The 21,197-nt window shown below is 34.4% G+C and overlaps 2 protein-coding genes across 2 annotated transcripts; both read left to right on the forward strand.

Annotated features, from left to right (window-relative positions):
• Positions 1–7,710: 7,710 nt before the first annotated feature.
• LOC129314828 (ornithine carbamoyltransferase, chloroplastic) lies at positions 7,711–11,947 on the forward strand. The gene is made up of 6 exons (XM_054958262.1): positions 7,711–7,892; positions 8,097–8,383; positions 9,406–9,740; positions 10,299–10,430; positions 10,539–10,814; positions 11,468–11,947. The coding sequence occupies exons 2-6, from the start codon at positions 8,161–8,163 to the stop codon at positions 11,648–11,650; spliced, it is 1,149 nt and encodes a 382-aa protein (XP_054814237.1). The 5' UTR covers positions 7,711–7,892; positions 8,097–8,160; the 3' UTR covers positions 11,651–11,947.
• Positions 11,948–14,842: 2,895 nt separating this feature from the next.
• Positions 14,843–20,737, forward strand: LOC129316066 (protein gar2-like). The gene is made up of 9 exons (XM_054960316.1): positions 14,843–15,338; positions 17,217–17,317; positions 17,429–17,780; positions 18,190–19,023; positions 19,149–19,206; positions 19,404–19,465; positions 19,567–19,673; positions 19,753–19,840; positions 19,985–20,737. Exons 1-9 carry the CDS (start codon positions 15,204–15,206, stop codon positions 20,285–20,287), a joined length of 2,040 nt encoding a protein of 679 aa, XP_054816291.1. The 5' UTR covers positions 14,843–15,203; the 3' UTR covers positions 20,288–20,737.
• The last annotated feature ends 460 nt before the right edge of the window (positions 20,738–21,197 follow it).

The raw sequence follows: 21,197 nt of genomic DNA on the forward strand, positions 1-21,197 counted from the left end.
AGTAACTTTATATTTATTATGGGGTATTTAATAGGGATAAATTTAAAAAGATATGTTTAATTTAAAAATAGGTAACTACTTTATTGGAGGTGAGATTCGATTAAAAATATTTATATTTTTAAATAAATAAAATATCTTTTTTACTTTATTTTCAATTATCAATACACTTAATAACGAGTGAAATATATATTTACACAAATATTTAAGGTAATAAATATAATGAGTAAAATGAAAAAAAAAATTTACATGTATTATGCTACTTATATTTTGAAATAATATTGATTGAGAGAAAATGCTTGTAGTTTGAATTATAAGGAGTATTAGAGTGTATTCCTTCTCATTCTATTTATAAATTATGCAACATATTTTATTAAAATTTAAAAAAAATTTAAACTTTATTAATTTAATTTTAAATTTCTCTATCCCTTAATAAAGAGTGAAGACAAAAAAATTATTTTTAATATATTTTTAACATTTAATAAGGATAGAAAAATAAATATAAACATAAAAAATAATAAAGTTTTCTATAAAAAGAACAAAACTTAATATTTTCTCTTCGCGCTATAAATAAAATCAGGGGAATAAGATATCTTATGTTGGAATTATGATATATGACATTTTTAAAAATTTTATTTAATTTAAAATATAAAGCATTAAATAGATTTTATATTTTTTTCAATCATATAATTACTTTATTGTGCCTGTTCAAGTAGTTAATGAGAGCGTTTTTGTCAAAAAAAAATATTATAATTATCCTAATTATTCAAAAAAAATTATATTTATTTTACTCAAGAGTTAAAAAATATAAAAAAATTAGAACATTAATATTTTAACCAAATTTTTTATAAATTTAAATTATTTAATATTAAATTATGTTGTAATTCGAATTGAGTATAAATTACTTTTTTAAAAAATAGCTTTTTATTAGTTATTTTTTATAAAAAGATAGACTATTAAATATTAATTACTTTATTTCCATTTCACTATTTCACAATTTTTTATGTGTAGCGTAACAAATTGAATATGATATTTTTTTTTAAATATGATGCGTCCAATGAGACCAAATTGAGAAATTTTAATATTCCCAAACAATATCAATAATTTAATTATCTCTTTGATTATAATACAAGTCATTGGTAGTTAATTTACATTTCTAAAAAAAAGTTGATTAGAGTGTTGATTTTTAAAAAATTTTCACATCTTTTTAATTATACCATTGAGTGTAACAAATATAACATTTAACTTATTAAAAAACTTTCATTAGTTAAGTAATAAAGTAATAGTATAATTGAAAAAAAAGTTTATAATGCCCATTTAATGTCTCATATTTTGCACTAAGCAAAATTTTTTAAAAATGACTTATATTGTAATCATAAAAAAATAGTTAGAAATGACTTACATGCAAGACAAGGATTGTAGGGTTTTATCATTGTAAGATATTTTTTAACTAACTCCTGTTAAGTTACGAGCTAATGTAATTAGTTCATATCTTTAAAGTATTTTAATTGACAAGGGAACCTATATCTTTCATTTTCTCCTTTTCTTTTATAAAAAGATTGATATACAAATAAGTAATTAAAATTTATGAGGATAAACTCAAAAAAAAAAAATAGTATTAAGAAAGACTTATTTTGAGACCTCCTATTTTGAAATTCATAAAATAACACTTCGAAGACAAATTGAAGGGTCAATTGAAGACCGGTAACAATAAGTTACTATTGAGTAAGATAATTTCTTAGTAACATATGAAATTCTTTTTTTTTAATCCAAATAACTCATTTTTGAAGAGAAGAAACAAGAAAGTGATAAATAAAAGGGATAATCACATTCAACCTTCCTTAAAAAAATTAATCACAGGTAAGGATCAATGCAAAATGCATTGTTATTAAAATAAGAACATGACTTTTTTTTTCGAATGAAATTTATTGTTAGTTTTTATTTGTAATTAATTTTTTTAAAAAGTTAGATGTAATTCTTCCTAATACCACTCACTTAATCTAGTTACATATTTGTTTAATGAGAAGAAGTGGTTTTGAAATTATTTAACAACTTGCATTAAAAAAAGTTATTTTAACTACATAGTACCAATTTGGCCAAAAAAAAAAAAACTACATAGCACAACAAGATCGATTCATATAAAGGAGGGAGTATTAAATTCTGTGCAATTTTTTAACAAAATAAAGATGGCAACCCCATGAACACTTCTTTACAGCTCGACAATATTGCAAGAGGTTAATATGGCTGTACTCTGCTTCTATGATCGACTTTCAAGGAGGAAAATAAAAAATAAAAAGAGTCGAATTAATAATCTGAAACATGGGAACCCAACTAATTTTTTCATAGTGAATATTTTAAATTATCTGTTTTCGTGCTCAAACACACAAGGATTTTTCTGGCGGAAAAAAACAAAAACAAGGATCTGTAATATTCTAAACTCTGGACATATTGAAGATAGAAACTCTTAATAAACTATGTGATGGAATGAATAGAAATTAACGATGGAATTTGGAGTCTACCATAAACTAGGAACATCATACACTAGAAAAATCCTGCATTAATTTTTATCAGGGTCTTAATTATAATTTAAATAATGTTTTAAAATAAATAGTTTGGATTAGATTTAGACTTATTAAATTATTTCACACTTTTATAAGTTATTTTGCTCTGAAACTTAGCGTAGGTTTAGGTTATTTAGAACATTATAAATGAATTAAGTAAAGTTGGTATAAGTGTTAAAGGCTCTCAAACTCTAATCATTGTATATGTAATAATTTAATTATGATGGACCTACCAATTGCTCATCTCGGGAAGATATTTTTTGTTGACAGAGCCTACTCTTTATACTTAAAAAAAAAAGAACAGTGTTAATAGAATTAAGAATTCTTTTCATCATACTTGATAAATTGAATAAGATCAATTGAAGAAAAAGGGAAAGAAAAATAGAAATATAAGTTTTAATCAAATATTTCTAACAGTGCTAACAACTGAAATAAAGTGTTAGTTTTGAAACTAAAAATTTTATCAAAACAAAAGAGAGGCCAGTATTATTTTTTTTTTTTGGGTACAGGAAGTCATTGTATTTTACCTTGTAAACAAATCTTTGTCACTGTATTTTACCTTGTAAACAAATCTTTGTCTTCAGTCAGTCCAAGTGATTTGGATCCATACGCTCTTGTTTTCATCGAGTCAATATGTTTGTTCCCCAACTCTAGGTCTTATTGAGAACAAACTTTGTTACAAAGCGAAAGAAGGTATTATGTTATGTAGACATGGGATTTTACAACCCAGGTTACAACCTGTTTCAAGGTTGTCAAATCCCATGTCTAAAAAGCTGGTAGAAAAACGTGCCAACAAATACAAGTTTGTGCCATGGGTCTGGTTTGCAATGGAGGTCCTCAAGGCTATGAATTAATGTTCTCATCCAAGCCGTTTCTATCCTCCTTAAGTCCTCTCCTGTTATGGCTTGCAAGTAAGTTTGATTATATTAGTGGAGGACATAACTTCGTTGTTTTACCTATGATTCTATGGTGTGATATTAGAATGCCCTAATGTCACCAGGCCATCACTATCCTGTTATTATCAAGTTAGCATAATGGCCTATTTTGATGAGTCGCCAATTGACCTGTTTCACTTAAAATGCTAATAAATCATAGTAATTTTTCATGCACGTGATCCTGGTTTGTTGTTAGTTAATATGGGCAAACATTAATTTGATTAAATAGAACAAGTCAGGTAATTTAGTAATATAATGTACATTTGGGATTACTCTCTTCCATTTCTTAAGCTCAAGTTCCTCAAAAGACAATTCTTATCTTCCCATATTATACATTTTCAGATTCTGTCCAGAGTTATTTATCGGTGAGAAGGGACATTTAATTCAGACTTGCCATGGCTACAAGCATCATGGGGTTGCTGGTGGTTCACCTAAATAATATGTTCTAAGGTGTTATTAAGCACAACAAAATGTTTGACTTTGATCGCATTCTTGCTGCTGTTGAACTTTGTATGGTGATATTGTCAGCGGCAGTTTCCAGGGAAGCTAGTTGTTGTCACCAATGATCTCACCTTTGTAGCAAATAGAACATTTACAGCTTCGGAGACTTTTAGGTCTGGGGTCCAGAAGTTGCTGTTGGTTTATCCAGCAGAAGCGTGTAAATATTGCTCGGAGATTCATGTTGAATGAAATATGGTCCTGCGTTTTCTTGATTAGAATGAAATATGGCATGAAAATTGCATGCTTAAGCAAAAGCCTGAGATAAAAGTACTAGGACTTACAACCTAGATGGGCAATGCAAAATACCCCAAACAAAGATTAGGAAGCATATTGCTTATCTTTTAAGAAGTGGAATGGTGGATGACAGAACAGTCTCAATATGTTTCCCATGTCCTTCCTTCCTTGGCCTTGTAGTCGGCACAATATAATGGATGTTTTCCTGCCTTGTATAATGCAGTTCCAAGTCCCGGTCATGGTACAATATCTCTTGGGTTGCAGATGAAATACTCCTTGACGAATGATCAATCATACAGTCTTGCATTAACATGTTAATAGCATCAAGGGATTCAGCGTACACCCTTGTCTTGTGCAGGCCAAGTTGAGTGGCAACAATTGAACCTGTCCTGATCACAACAATTTCAGCATCTGTTATAGAACCATAATAATGGCCCAGGTCCATCTCTGCTCTTGCTAGCAATTGCCTTGGAATATTGTGTGTTTAAGCTTGTTGTTGATAGGGCATTCCATAAGCAAATAAGGGCACTTGTGCAGAATCTTCTTAGCGTTCATGGAGTTTTCTTTGAACACAAACTTGCATCTTGATGTCCACAATGTCCAGTAAATTAGAGAAGAGATTCTCGACTATGGCCATTGGGAGAAACTCTCTTGGGTAGGACTATACTTCAGATTCCAATTTAGCCAATCCTGCAAATTGCCGACGAAGAAAGTAGAAATAGTGTTAGTTTTCCACACATGGTTCCACACCTATTTTGCTCTCTGGCAGTCTCTCAATATACCTGATATGGTCTCTTCGTTGTCACATTCAAACAAGCAAAGATATGTGTTTGAAAAAAAAAACCCTTTTGACTTTGAGCAAGTTAGTAACTAGTCTCTCATGAGACATCTATCACATGAAATTACTTGACCTTTTTCAGTACTTTCCATTTCCAAAATTTGTTCCAAAATGGAGTCCCTTACTGTCGCCAGCTTTAGTTATGAAGTTATATGCACTCTTAATAGAAAATTTACTATTTGAACTAAATTTTCATATTTCATAGCGTCCTCCAAATTATTTTGAGGTTGCATGCTTAAAAATCTTTGAAGCCAATATATAGTAGGATGAATTGTAAGTATGATTTGGTTTTGGGCAGTCGAAATATCTTTAAAATTATGATATTTAAAATGATATATTTAGTTATTTTATTATTTTTGGGAAATAAGTTATAAGTTGCATCACAGTAAATTTGTGCACACTTGTTAAAATTTTAAATTATGTATTTCATATGCTCATATAGATCTTGTGATTTACGCTCTATTTTAAAAATGTGAGGCATTTTTTAAAAAGTTAAATATTAAAAAATGTAAAGTATTTTTAGTCTTTCGAGGTGTAATCATTGACTTTTTTTTTTTCAAAAGTGCCCTTATTGATAATGACTTTATATTTATTATAGGGTATTTAATAAGAATAAATATAAAAAGATAGGATTATGAAAAGTAGGTAATTACTTTATTGAGAGGTGAGATTCGGTTAAAAATGCCTTGCATTTTTAAACAGAGGGAGTATGTAATAATATCATCTGCCTTGATATGCTTGTTTGAATTTAATTAGATATACTTATCTAAATAATATTAAACAATAAAATACTAATGAGTTCAATGGAATTTATAATATTGTAAACATATGATATTTTTCGGAACATTTTTATTTATTAAAAGAGTAAGCTATACTCATCTTTCACATATTTATTTGAATTATTATAATTATTTCAAGTGAATAGTTTGTTTTTTTGACAAGTAGAAGTAGATGATCTCACACTCCTTCAAATACTAAAGTTTCATAGACGTAGTGTGTGAGCTTTGCTATTATACTTATTAGTTGAGTAGATGGGTTCAACTTGACAAGCCAATCTATCAGATCCTCAATTTTGTTGCCTCATTTTAAAAAATGAGTTGTGTTAACTTGAACCATGAAGATGTACATGTTAGACGAGTAGGTCCATATTTTTAAAATTTTGATTGCTAGTTATCTCGTAATGAGTTTTTTTTTTTAAGAAGAATTACACTTAAAGTCCTTTTTTTTTGAACAAAACACTTAAAAGTCCTTAGAAGCAAAATAATTGTCTCGGCCAAAGAGTCCTCTTTCCAATAAAATTTTTGTTAAAAAGATGAAAATATTCCTTGCACAAGTTCATGTTTGCATATATACTATTAAAAGTTCATTGATATACAAGCATGTGTTTACATATTTATGATAATAATTTTACATATTTATTAATTATGTATTTTGATTTGTGTGTAAATACGTAAAGTTATAATTATAAATTATAAATATATAAATGGATTGTTGTGAATATATAAACTTATATTTATAATTGTAAATATGTAAGCCTATTGTCACGGATGATATTTTCGTGACCGTGTAGAGACCAAGATAATGAACGATCCGCTGGTTAACCTCGCACAATATGGGTAAAGGGGGCGACATTAGTATTGGGGGTGTTCTGCCTCAGTCTTCGGGTTGAGTGCACAACTGATCGGGGGCTAGTGTTGCCTCTCTGATGAGCCCATGGCAGGGCGAAACCAGTGTGATACGTATGTGGTAAGGCTTGTCCTGAGGATTATGGGGTCCTTCAGGACGCCGCACGGGCGCCGTGTGCTACGCCAGACTCTCAGCCCGTGACAGAGTGGTATTAGAGCAGGACGTACTTTACTGCCGTGTGCCTGTAGGGTCCCACGTTGGACTGGTCGACCTCGACACCGCTCTAAAAAGGCCTCCGAGCAGGTGGGTCCAAAAGTGGGGACTCGGGTGGGAAGATTGGCCGTTGTCGACTCCACTCCTATTGGCTCGCGGGTGCGAGTGTGTCCGAAGAGTGCAGGACTCGGGTGGCCATTCAGCAGTAAGCTGATGTGTTTGTGGCAGTACTGTACGTACAATCATTGGGCAGAGTCGTTCTCCCTTAGCACGAGAGCGTGCTAGATTGGGTGTGGGAGAATGTCACGGATGATATTTCCGTGACCGTGTAGAGACCAAGATAATGAACGATCCGCTGGTTAACCTCGCACAATATGGGTAAAGGGGGAGACATTAGCATTGGGGGTGTTCTGCCTCAGTTTTCGGGCTGAGTGCACAACTGGTCGAGGGCTAGTGCCGTCTCCTGATGAGCCCATGGCAGGGCGAAACCAGTGTGATCTGTATGTGGTAAGGCTTGTCCTGAGGATTATGGGGTCCTCCAGGATGCCGCACGGGCGCCGTGTGCTGCGCTAGACTCTCAACCCGTGACACTATGCTCGCCAATTTGTCAACCGCTAATTGTAAATAAATGAACTCTACTAGTAAATAATGAATATGCGAATATATATTTAAAAATTAGAGGTATTTCTGTTTTTTTTAATAAAATTCTTATTTCCAAAGAGAGTCGCGTGGACAATTATTTTAAAATTGAAAGAAGTGGAGTGTAATCATCGTGCTTTTGTGCGATTCTCTCAGTTTTTTCCTTCCTGCCAAGTCACTCAAAGTTGAACCTAAACCCTACCGGGCTATACGCTATACTGCTCTGCCCCTCTGCTGTCGTTAGGTCCTATCGTTCTCCTAACCACACCCATAGCCACAGTCCGCAACGCGCTTGATCGAAGTCCTCTGTACAGTCCACTGCCACAGGAAGAGTGCAGCTTCTTACAGGTTTCTGATCAACTTCAAATTGTTACTGCTTGCCTGATATGCGTGTAATATTGTAATGTATCTTTAGCGCATCTTTAACATGTTTTAGTTTCTTCCTATTGCTTGTGAGGCCCGATTTCCAGTCTACAAGCATTTTCTTTTATTAAGTTTTGTCATAAAACTCATTTATGAAAATATCTTCTTTGATATTGATTTCCTACGCAGCCATATATATCGAACCCCAATCAGCAAAAATACGCAGTGTGTCCTGCTCAGTGTTCACCGCAAAATGGCTGCTAGTGCTACTTCATGTCACTGTGCATTACGATCTGATAAAAACGCGCTATCCTCGGCATTTCCCTCCCTCTCCGGTCAGAATCTCCGTCAATGCACTCGTTTCTCTGGCACCATGATTTTTTCTCCGGCGAGTTGTCCGGCATTTCGCCTCAAAATATCATGCCAGAGTCAGACCTCTTCCGCTGTTTCTGCTGAGTCATCGGTCAGGGGTAAAGGTACTCTTCTTCCTCAATTCCTCAATTGCTTTATGCCCATCTCAATTTCATGGGATGCATTGCTTCTTCTTTATCATTTATTTTATGATCTGAGTAAATATCGTTGTCCTAGGGTTTCAGGAACTACTTTAATTTATTTTGTTGGAACTTGTGCAATACTATCTGCAATAGCTAAAACAACTTTGCTAGATGTTCTGGACTTTCATTTATGTGCATGGATTTTCGATTGCTGCAATATGAGCGGAAATGCGTGTGATAATTGTCTAAAAGTTCTCCACTGCCGCAGGAAGGGTTCTGGTTGCGGTTTGAAGTTACCGTCCTTAACCAAATTCTCTGTCTGAGCTACAAGCTTGATACGAAGATATAGTACTAAATTCATTATTCATTATCAAGTGTGTCTCCTGGCGTGAGTATTTATGGACTCTTATGTCTATTACACTGGTTTGTGTTAGGTTAAAATTGCTAACCAGTAGGTCAAAACCTTATCAGATATAGTATAGCTCATAATAGCAGTAATCTTTTATGATCGTTTGGAATGTGGAAGTGCTAACATGATAAGTTGAGTTCGGTGGTAATCAGATGGCTTTATGTTTTGGAAATTATGTGTGACGCAAAAGTTTTGTCACCTACATCAGTACATGAATTAACAATTTTGTAAGAGGAAAAACTAATTTTTTGGCCGATAAAACTGTTTATTGCATGCAACTTTCATCATATCACACAATTTAAAGTAGTACACTATTACCATTCTAATGTTTCTAGTGAACTTTATTTCTATGTCTGCTATATGATTCACAATGTTCATAATTTCACTGAGTTGATGCTTGTTTGTCATGTTCAGAGAAGGGCACTTCTCTAAAAGTAGTTTTTTCTATACGATTTTGTTGCACTCTAGCAACAGATTTTCAACTCTTTCTGGAAATGAATAGCCATTGTGATATTTGAACAAAAATTGGCCACCAGCGCCATCTCCAGAGGTTCTTCTTCTTCTTATTTTTTTAAATGTTGTCTTGCTCTTGCAGAAAAAGCTGGCTTGAAGGATTTTCTCCATATAGATGATTTTGATAAGGATACTATTTTGAAGATCTTAGATCGAGCTATTGAGGTGAAGGCTCTGTTAAAATCAGGTGACAGGAGCTTCTTACCATTTAAGGGGAAGACAATGTCAATGATCTTCACTAAGCCATCCATGAGAACGCGGGTTTCGTTTGAGACTGGATTTACATTGTTAGGTGGGCATGCTTTATATTTAGGACCTGATGATATCCAAATGGGTAAGCGGGAGGAAACTTGTGACATTGCGCGTGTTTTGTCTTGCTATAATGACATAATTATGGCCCGAGTTTTTGCTCATCAGGTATGCTGGTGAGTTACTTATGTTGTTAATTTTGTGTGGCTTTTGGTCCAAGAGACTAGTGTTTTTTGTTCATTTAAATTTATTTGTTACATTTTCAGTTAAAAATCACGATACTTGGTTAGTTATTTTTTACATGCTGCATTGAATCAGGCTGCAATGGAGGTGTCCCTTTTTCTCTAATTTTGTTTCTTAGAGTGGGTCTGTTGCAGTTGGACAAATTTAAGTACTTAAATCAAGAAAGCAAATTATATAAATTCCTTGGTCTTTTGGTTGGCCAGGTCAGGTAGTTTTAATTGAAGTAAATTCGTATGTATTTTGCAGCAGTGATAAAGTTACCCTTGTCAGGTTTTAACTGTTGTGCTGTGTATGAAAAAAATAGCCATATGGAGTGTCAAAATATTAGGCAATTGGTCCTTTTTATTGTACTTCTAAATACTAGAAAAACCAGAGTTATGTTCTTAGAGCTCGTTAGTTCTAAAAAGGTGGAAAGAATAAACTATAATAGAGATTGAAGCTGATATTAATTACTTTTGCTTTACCTCTTCTTTTTCAACCCAGGATATACTTGATCTAGCTAAGTATGCAACTGTGCCAGTCATCAATGGCTTGACAGACTACAACCACCCTTGCCAGATAATGGCTGATGCCCTTACTATAATTGAACATGTTGGTCGGTTGGAAGGAACCAAGGTTAGGTTATATAGTTTGTCTTTGAGAGTTTTCTTTTTACGAATGTTTTGGAGCAATTCTAAACAAGTTATTCTCTGATTATGTTCTGCAATGCTCAATGAATGTCAGGTTGTCTATGTTGGAGATGGAAATAATATTGTTCATTCATGGTTGTTGCTGGCATCTGTCGTGCCTTTTCACTTCGTTTGTGCATGCCCCAAAGATTTTGAACCTGATGAGAAAACAGTCGAGAAAGCAAGGAAGGCTGGAATCAGCAAAATTGAGATAACTAATAATCCTAAAGAAGCAGTTAGAGGAGCTGATGTTGTTTATTCTGATGTCTGGGCCAGTATGGGCCAAAAGGAAGAAGCTGCCTACCGTCGCCAAGTGTTTCAAGGATTTCAGGTAGCTAACATATTATTTTTCACGAGTATGTTACTTTTGAATTATGATAGGCAATTATTTAAATTCTACATGCCCATTTCAGATGAATAATATGTAGCTTTTCATGAACAAGATGACAATCGTATGATAGAAATATAGTTCTATTTAGATTAGATTATAAAATTACTCTAGGATTCCGACCCTTTTCACTTAAATTAGGTGCCTAAAACTTCTCTGACATTGCCCAGCCAGAATTAAATGAAAGGGAGAAAATAATGGTTTGTAGAGCTGAGCTGGCAAGTGGGGAAGAAAAAGACAGAATAGCGTAACAAACTATGATGCAGAAGAGGAATATATATCGGCTTGGGATGGAGGAGAGAGAGGATTAAGCCGATGGTTGGGAGTGACCAAGTCTAGCTCTCTGGTAAAGCTAGAGGACCTGAGTGTTTTCCTTCCCTTATTTTTCATCTTTCACTTTAATTATTCAGCTGGGTGTCCTCAAATTCTTACACTGAATTACTGAAGAATCTCAGTGCATGTTTAGCACATGAAAAAGTGCTTCTTAGAAAAGCCCTGGTTGCAGTAAAGCGGTTTTGAGCTTGGCTTGTTAATAGTGTCACGTGCTTGAACAGTTAAATTGACAAGAAGATCTTATCTGCAATTTCATTTTACAGGTGGACCGAGGTCTGATGAACTTGGCAGGCCCGAAAGCATTTTTCATGCATTGCTTACCAGCGGAAAGAGGGGTGGAGGTTACGGATGAAGTCATTGAAGCTCCATATTCAATTGTCTTCCCTCAAGCAGAGAACCGTTTACACGCACAAAATGCAATAATGCTTCATGCGCTTGGAAAGTGAACTAGTGATCATATTGATTGATCTCCTTGGAAATAGGAGTTCAATACTCAATTTCAGTTCTTCTGAGTCTCTTTGTTTAAATTACAAATTGCATTGAGTTGCATCCCCAGCTTCAGTGGAAAAATACGAGTGTTTTAGCCCTTGGAGAGCCAAGTAACTGAGTACGTTATCTTATGCAGTGCTGAAGCTTTGAGCCTAGTTGTGTCATGAACTCTTTCCCTATCATATATGCCTTCTTGCTGTGTTTTGGGGTAAAAAGGTGGTTGATCAATGCATAATAAAAGTTCCATTAGATCATTAGAATTGTTTACTTTTATTCCGTGTTGAACTTGTTCCAGCCTTCCTGGAGATGAAATTAAGCAACAAAATTAATTACGTCCACTACTATATTGGTGTTTCACATGTTTTAATTATGTGCCACAAGCTAAATAAATGAAATCACTTGATTCACTGGATTTCATGCAACCAATGCCATACAAATCGATAATTTCTCATCTTTTATTGACCAGAGAGATCTGAATCATAGAACTAATAAAGTAATGAAAAGCTTCTAGGGATTATTTAAAAAATTATGGTTCAAATATTTATCAAGAGATTACTCAAAAATAAATAAAAAGTTACTGTCCACTTAATTACATTTCAAACAACGATTATGAGTGATTTGTTCTACTCCTTACGTAGCAGCACTAAACTTGTATTAATTACAATGGGAAACTGGATTATTGAAATGATAATGTCAATGTATGTATGTATGACTTGAACAAAGCTTGGAAAATAGAGGTTATTATAAAGATCTATAATGGTGAAATTTAGTCAACCTTGGTTAGTTTAAGCTTTTTAAGAAGATCCAACAGCCAACTGTGGAATTATGATCATTATGTTAATAAGCATCATTATTACTTGGTCTAGTTCGATTTTGAAATCATTGCATCTAACTTTATGAAATTTACTACTCATTTACATGAAGCGAAGAAAAATCAACTTTTATTTTTATCAATCTAACACCTTTAATAGTAGCTATCATATTATCATTCACAAAATTATAGACTTCACTTGAGCATGTTTTTACTTTTTAATGAAACGAATAAATGTATTGATTGGCTTGTTTGTTACGTAGCTAACTACATTTTAGATATTACAATATTTGTAAATCCACCCTTAATATGCAAAAGCATTTTCTCGTCTAACATGAAGTGAATATTTTCTTGCATAGTTTTTCAGTGATTTTGTATTAGAAAAAAACTTATAAGAATTCTTATGTTTATACTTAAATTATAACCCACCTATTGAAATTCCAAATTTACAGCTATGATTAAGTTTTAGATGGTTTAAAAATAAGTTCTTTATATGTAATATATTTTGTAAATTTAGAACAAAATATATTACCTTGTTCCAATAGGAGAACACAGTCACATCTCCAATGGAACGGTTTGGGCTCAGAGTTGATGATAAACCGCTTTCAATGATAGAAAGAAGATATAAATTGGACTTCATAATTTTTTATTTCATGTACTGCAATTTTTAATTTTTATCATGAAAATTTCAAAATTCGACTTTCTGGTTTATCCAAACTTTAATATGTATGTTATGGAAAGATTGGCACGGCTAAATAGCCTATGAATGTGTAACTTCTCTTTCCTTGCTAGAATGAATACTTTCGAACACCACGAACGAGGCAGTCGACGGGGAGAAAAGTAAATTGGCAAAGATTATTCACTATTGCTTGCTGAAATATACGAAAATTCTTATGCTCGAACGTTATAGTTTGACAAAGACACTCGAAAAAGCGACATGGCCTTCATTGGCACCCATCACATTATCGATGATATCAAGCTGCAAACAAGGTTGAACATTTTAGCCCTGAAATAAAGGGATTTGCTCTACAAATGGCATCTTCCTAAACCTACTTGGTTTAGACTAAATAAATGTATCTAATTTGAGTAACATGTGGCAGTTATAAATGGTAAATGGATAGGACATTTCATCAAATATTTTAGATACTATCTTAACATAGTAGTTGAATTTTTGACCATTCTTCATGATCTCAAGCTTTGTTGAGAAGAGAAGTTATTTAAGTTAATAGTTTATTGTGACTCAATTAGATTCTCATTATTGTCTTAGGCAAATATGACTAGAGTCATATTCTCTACTATATTAAGCAAATTGAGAATCTCATCATGTAAGATTGAGTTGTTATGTTGAATTATGTCTTTAAAAAAAGAAATTATTGGGTGAGGAGACTTGTTCATCAAGTATTTTATAGCTTAAATATGTATATTTTCAACAAGTCACCCTTAGAATGTAGTAATCTTTTATAATCCAACATGATATATGTTTGTTTTCTCCTACATTGTTGTAACCATGACCATGCTATTTTAAAAAAGAATGTGCAGGTTATTATAAATTTTGTGTTTAATATTTATTTTAATTATTAGAAGACCATTAATATAAAAATTGCATGAACTAAAAGAAGCCTTTTTGTTTTATAAAAGCCATATCTTGTGGTTGAAGATAACATGCTTGTCTGTTTTTGGTCGAATTACTCTCTTAAACAACGTCAAAGATGTCCATGAAAATAGTGAATAAAAAAAGTTACATTATGTAAAATTAAAAGTTTTATGATGAACATTTAAAGTCAAGAGTTTTGTAAAATTTTTTGATAAAAATTATATAAATTTTAAATGATAAATTCAACATTATAAAATTTATAATTTAATTTGAATTGCGAAAATTTCTAAATTAAAAATCACTTGAACATTGAAAGTCGTGTTCCGTCATAATCAGTGATATATGTTAATTTATTTCGGTACACTAATCGTTTTGTCTATATGAATAAGAAGTGTTAAAGTTGAGACTTTGAGAAGATAAATTGTGTAAACTTTTTCATTTACAATTACGATATTTGTTTTTTGTTTCCCTAATTAACACCCTCGTATCCCAATTTCGCACATTCTTTTTTTTTATTATTCAACTTGGATTGGATTCAATTTGCCTTTTCTTTTGGCCAACGTGATACCCTAATTTGATAATTCATAAGGGAAACCTTGCATGATTTTCGAGTTTTCCATATCAAGAACCTCATTTTCACAAACGGGCAAATCAAATGCGCTCTTATGTCTGCATATTAATACCCCCAGCAAGTCCCTCGTCACGAACACCATCTTGATGTCCCCCCCCCCCCCCCCCAAAAAAAAAAAAAAAATCTTGATGGTATTGATAGGGTACACAAACTGGCTCTATTAGCTTCAAATTTCCTTTTTAATTGACGATTCTCTTTAGTCCTCTCCCCATCTTACGGAGAACGCTGGGAGGGGTTTTCTCCCATGAATGCCCACCGTCTTCCTGACTTCGCAGCAAATTCCTATCACCCCATCAATCCTCTTATCTGCGGAGTGTTCGAAAGTTTTAGTCTTTTCGGGGAAGATTTTGATCAACCTTCGCGGGTGCATTAGGGTTCGGAGACCATCGCGATTTTGGTCGAGTTCTTTTTTGTTTTCTTTGGGTTTTTGGTTATTGTAGGTATAGGGGTTGGTTAGGGTTTTGTTAGGTGGAGATGGGGAGCGTGGATCGGGTCGACGATCGGACATTCAAGGCTAACTTCACGCTTGATGGCGTGTTGAAGCTGAGGGAAAAAGTGAACGAGAAGCTGAAGGAGTTCATGGGGGATTACACTGATGACACTCTTGTGGTACGAGCTTATTGTCACGATAGTCGTTTTTGTGCACTTGTTCACTTTATCAATCTGGGAGCAAAAGACTTGGATGTTTACCTGGGTTGGCTCTTTGTTCTTCTATAATGTATTGTATATAGTGTGATTAAAGGAAGTCTGGCTTGGTCATGCCTCCTGTGCCGTGAGGGGAGTGCCACTCTTTGTCTAAGTAGGACCTCTTAAAGGTCTCAAATCATCACATTAACTTCTTGTTACCCTTTTTTTACTCTAATGGAATTTGTCGAAATTGAACTTGGGAAACATCATTGCCAGATCGTCCCTACAATGATTTTTGGATTCACGTGTAATAGAATGTCTTGTGAATTATTATTGCTGTTGTGTTTACCGCACAAATTGCATCAGATGAAAAAGTCATTTTCGTAACAAATAAAGAGAGACATTTTCTGAATATTCTTGATGATAATGATGTAAGCTTACCTAGGAATTATGACTGAATGATTGAGAAGGACTTATGTGGAATAATTCCTAGAAGTGTAACGGGAATGTTTAGGAGTTCGACATGTTAAGGAATCCTATATGGTTCAAATAAGTACGAAGTGGAGATTATTTGGTTGTTGTAAAAGTGAAACTGAGGTTCAATTGGCTCAGATTTTTGTTCATAAGTAGCTTCTTCACAATGGTTTATGCCTCTTATGATAACCCATATGTGTCACTTTTCCGTCTAAGTTGTAGACGAAGGCTATTTATCACATAAAGAGGGAATGTTGAATGGATTAAAAATTATATGATGTTATCATATAGTTCGACATCAGGTTAGATGGGAACTATATGATGTTATTGTATGGAATTAGCAGGGGGAGCTTCTTGCAGTCATGCTGTAAATTATGTATATGACTTGAAACACAAGCACTTACACTCCCCTTATGAAATTCGTAACTTTTGTATGGATGATTTGTCCTGGATGTAGACTAATGTGAAAATACAGATTGATGAGTATATAATTTATTCTACAACATATTTATGTGGTAAATAGAGATTTGGTGCACGTACAAATATTGCAGTTCTGAGCAGATAAATCAGAAAATTTCTGTTGATGGTTCAAATTTCTGAGAGACAGTTAAAAGTACTAGTTTGTGCTTTGCTTTCAGTAGATGTTAATATTGTTTTCAGAAAATGAGTGGCTTTGGCCTTTGCTCGTAGCAGCACAGTGCTGATACTTTTTTTTTCTTTTCTTTTCTTTTCTGTTTTTAACTTTCAGATAATAGGAAGAGAGCAGCAAAATGATGCTTAATTCTTGACCCTCCCCCTCCAAAAAAAAAAAAACTTAATTCTTGACCCTCCCCCTCCAAAAAAAAAAGGATGCTTAATTGTAGCCTAGTTGAGAACTGTAATGATGTCATACTTGGAGTGAGCAAGTTGGATTCAACTTGTTTTGGACCACGATAAGGATTTGAATACATATGTTTGGCTTTGCAGTGTTGCTTCATCTAATGGGGTTTGGTTTTAAGTCTATGTATGATTTTGATTGAAGAAACTGATTGGAGGACACTGATTAAGTGTCTTGGTGGTTAGATGTTATAAGTACATGGGGATTTGGGTTCCTGATTCAAGTGAGGCCTCAAGTAGTCTGGTAGTGATATTGGATGCGGGAATGAGGGTTATAAGTGCATGGCTTAAATACCTTTAATTTAGTTTGTCTTTAAGTGGAAAAGCACGTATGATCAATGATGTGTATCTGGAGGAGGGTATCTGCCTTTTCCAATTGTCATATTGAGACTGTTTTTCAGCTACATATGTTAATGTTATAACATTGGCTTCATATGTTGGATTTGGGTTTTGGAGATTTTAAATTACCCACTGCAAATTTAATTTGAAATTCACTCTATGCTGTGGCAGGATTATGTTATTGTGCTATTGAGGAATGGCAGGCGCAAAGAACAAGCAAGGAATGAATTGAATGTTTTCCTGGGGGATGATAGTGATTCTTTTGTATCCTGGTAATTTTCATATTATATCTTATTGATGGAATTGATGTCATTGTCATTGCAATCAATGTAGTAGATGGATGCATAATGATATGTACTAATTCATGTATATATTGTTAACAGGCTGTGGGATCATCTGAATCTGAATATAGATTTGTATGTACAACCCAAAGAGGTGCAGGATGGGACTCCGAAAAGAATTTCATCAGAGGTCCAGGCTAGTGGTGATGATGCTCAACATTTAAATTCAGAGTCCAATAGAGGAAAGACTCATAAGTTATCTCAAAGACGGCATAATAAAGATTGGAAAGGATTAGTGAGGGAGGAAATTGAGCCACCTACACTGCGCAGCTCTGTGGTCGACAATTTTCATTCAGAGGAAAAAACCCAAACCAAAGTTGACCATCATCCAAAGTCACCACCTTCACCTCCAGTTCGGAGGAAGAGAGGCCATCCAGATGAACAAAAGACAAAGGTTTGAATTGTTCAAATATTTATATTGATGATTATGTGATGTTTATGATGAATTTCTGTAAACTGAATTTTGTTTAGAATATTTCAACGCTAATAAGTAGATTAGTGCCAAGGGGAATACAAATGACTTCAGTCATACAGCAGAGAAGGTATAATAGTTGCTTTAACGGTTTTGTAGTTGACGGCAACTGTGTAGGGAGGATTTTGGGATATTGCTTTTATTGGTTAAAAAAGTTAAGATGATGTTTTCATAACAGTTTCCAACTATTTCTATTTGTATTACTTATGAAACCTGTAGACGCCCTTCTGTGTCTTTTTCCCTGTCCATTTTATGTCTAATTTTATAGTAAACAAGACAATGACTTTTTATTTTTGAGCTTTGACTTCTAACCTTCAAGTAATTTTGACAGAGGGATGCAATTTCACAAGCAACTCTCAATGCACCTCGACGGCTACTTCAGTTTGCTGTACGAGATGCAGTGGCTACTTCAAGGCCATCTATTTCAGGCGCATCTGTGGAGCCCTCCTTGAAGCGTCTTCGTTCTGTAGTTTCTACATCTTCTGGTGATTCATCGTTGGCTGAACGGCATCAGAGGTTACAGCCTGTTTCTAGGTTGTCAAATCCCATGTCTACAGTGATTAAAGCTGTGGCAGAAGCTGCTGAAGATGTGATGAAATTTAAATCGTCAGGCAGTGTATTTGATCGACTTGGTCGTGGTATGAATCCATTGGTGGATGGTGGCAGCCAACTTGAAGATGATTATCAAAATCAGGAGCAAAACCAATCAATGCATCTTCAAGGAACTGATTACAGTGGTCAGTATGCCACTTGTAATACTATGTTAGAAGATGAAGCTGATTTTCCCTCTGATTATACTTCAGACAATGAAGGGTATAATGATGTGAATGTCATGGGTCATAGGGGGATCAGAGCTTTGGAGATTGCCTCCTCTGGTGGAAACAGGGGTGATAATTCATCGATGGTGCAGTATAGTGTAGCTAAAAATACTGATCATGTTATGCATCTTAAGCGGAATAGAGATCATGAGCAACCTGCTGCACCTAGCACGTCCCATAAGATAGTGAATATTTCTGTAAATGTGAATACTTGGAAGCCATCACAATATCAGGAACCAAGAGAATTTGCAGAAATAGATGGTCTTAAAACTGAGGCAGGGGCTCCCAGGTCTGGCCATCAACTGACGAAGGACAATATCAGCACTCCAAAAGTTAGTAATGGGAATGTGAGTTATTCATTCAATGCAAATATTCTGATTAAATTTGGAATTTCATTAAATAGTAAAGAAAATAATGTGCTTGAGGTTTTGGTTATTGCTCATTTTTTATACGGAATTATGACATTTAACAGGCCAACCCTGCTTTTAATGTTCAAAAAGAACCTCAGAAGACACCAGCATCCACTTCTGGTGAGTGCTAGATATCATTCGATGAAATTCTTCTTGCTTCCAAGAAAATATTGTGAATTTTATATTTCTGGTAGAATACTTGCTTAGTGAGTTATGCTTTTGTGGTTTGCATTTTTTTACTGTTTGGTTTCTGTTTCAGGCTTTGTCAACCTCGCTTCTATATTTTTAGTTTGACTTTTTACCTTTTGGGTTCTCAGGTTCAGGTGCTGCTGGTCGTCCTTTGGAGGATGCTGATTCCAGAACCATTTTTGTTAGCAATGTAATGATTTGTTCTCCTTTGATTTGTGTGGGGGTGCTTAGGCCCCTTGAATATGTTAAATCGGCCCATTTTCTAAAGTTTCCAAATATTAATTTTCTCAGGTTCATTTTGGTGCCACCAAAGACAGTTTATCTCGCCATTTTAATAAATTTGGGGACGTGCTAAAAGTGGTTATACTTGTTGACGCAGCAACAGGGCAACCCAAAGGGTAAGGTGTTTCACGTGCTGTTCGTTCATTATATGTCCAATGCATTCTTTTGCATTGTTGATCCACATTTCTTAAACAGGTCAGCTTATGTGGAGTTCATGCGAAAAGAATCAGCAGAGAACGCATTATCTCTGGATGGCACATCTTTCATGTCACGGATTCTTAAGGTACAACCTCAGATTTAATGGGATTTTCGGGGAGTGCATGATGTGGGAAGTGTGGGGGTTAAATCTCCTTAAGCATTGATCATCATTCTGAAATTCTCCTTTGCCCATTACCATAGTTTCTGATTTTTGATTTTTCCAATGCAGGTCGTGAAGAAAAGTGCTGCACCGCAAGAATCCACTCCAACAATGGCATGGCCACGTGTAGTTCGGGGATCTCACTTTCCTGCTGCTAGGTTTTCAAGAGCTCCCTTTCCGAGAGGCATTCCTGGTGCATTCTGGCCTCGGCCTCCGACTAGAATTGGGGCTAGGAGCATGCAATGGAAGCGGGATGCCCAAGGCACTGCTCAGCCTGACGGTGGTGCTTTTGTAAATACCAGCAGTATTGCTATGCCTGGTGCTCGCAGTCTCACATACGTAAGAACAGAGTCGAAACCAGAAGGCAGCTAGGCTACAACGAAAGATCAAATATTTGGAGTGACGGCTGAGTAATTTCACGTCTGAGAACGACCGTTGGGCAAAATTTTTTACGAGGAAAGGAGTTCCTATCAACCAACACACGAAGTCATCTGGCTTACATACATTTTGGAACGCTCTCCTAAATGAATTTTAATGATGCTTATAAATATCTCTGGTTGGTAAAATTATTCATTGCAAGGGCGTGAATTTTTGATGGAATGAAGATGAGAAGAATGTAATGGAAATTGTTGGGATCTTGGTATCCATTTTTCCTCCAAAATATCGTCCATAGAGTTGAATTAAAATTTGTGGGATAGGGTATGGCCTTGTATGGTCTATTTGTTTTGGGACAGCCTGTTTTTGTTGTCTACTTGAGAGATCTTAATTTTGAATGATAAATAAAAAAAGGTAGAAAATGAAGGGAAAAAAAGATTAAATGCATACGCGCTGTGCCATGCTCTGATTTATCTTCACTGCCTATATATTTATTCATATATTTATGTAGTTAATCAATTCTTTCTGTAATGTTTCTTTTGCTGCATGTGAATATGATTTTGCTTGTGTAATATGATGAGATCATGATAGGTCTCTTGTAGTTTGAGAGCTCGTACATGAGTTTGAGGTGATTGCAATTGCTGTGAAAGATAAATGTTCTTGCCAGAAAGGTAGAGAAAAATGGCAGAGTTGTGCTTGTGCCGATGACGAATGTAGTGTTTCTCGTGAAGAGATTTGTGGATAATCATCCTTTGGATTTTTTTTAATTAATTCATGAAGTGAACATAGAGGATGTATTTAGAGAGAGAGAGAGATGCAAGGAAATATTTTATTGTAGTGTTTATATTTCAATTATTTTGTGAATGTAGAAGATTTACTGAAACAAGTTTTGGGTTTTCCCGTCTCT

The sequence above is a fragment of the Prosopis cineraria genome, unplaced genomic scaffold, assembly GCF_029017545.1.
Source record: "Prosopis cineraria cultivar Desert tree isolate PC_DT_omini unplaced genomic scaffold, ASM2901754v1 PC7, whole genome shotgun sequence".
NCBI lineage: Eukaryota > Viridiplantae > Streptophyta > Magnoliopsida > Fabales > Fabaceae > Prosopis > Prosopis cineraria.

What these genes read in the sequence shown, in the direction of transcription:
- LOC129314828 (XM_054958262.1), top strand. Translation starts at nt 8,161, where the DNA reads ATGGCTGCTAGTGCTACTTCATGTCACTGTGCATTACGATCTGATAAA. An exon ending in GTCATCGGTCAGGGGTAAAG is followed by an intron (nt 8,384 to 9,405) that starts GTACTCTTCTTC and finishes TTGCTCTTGCAG; the next exon opens with AAAAAGCTGGCTTGAAGGAT. An exon ending in AAGTGTTTCAAGGATTTCAG is followed by an intron (nt 10,815 to 11,467) that starts GTAGCTAACATA and finishes TTCATTTTACAG; the next exon opens with GTGGACCGAGGTCTGATGAA.
- LOC129316066 (XM_054960316.1), top strand. Translation starts at nt 15,204, where the DNA reads ATGGGGAGCGTGGATCGGGTCGACGATCGGACATTCAAGGCTAACTTC. An exon ending in CAGATGAACAAAAGACAAAG is followed by an intron (nt 17,781 to 18,189) that starts GTTTGAATTGTT and finishes TAATTTTGACAG; the next exon opens with AGGGATGCAATTTCACAAGC. An exon ending in TCATGTCACGGATTCTTAAG is followed by an intron (nt 19,841 to 19,984) that starts GTACAACCTCAG and finishes TTTCCAATGCAG; the next exon opens with GTCGTGAAGAAAAGTGCTGC.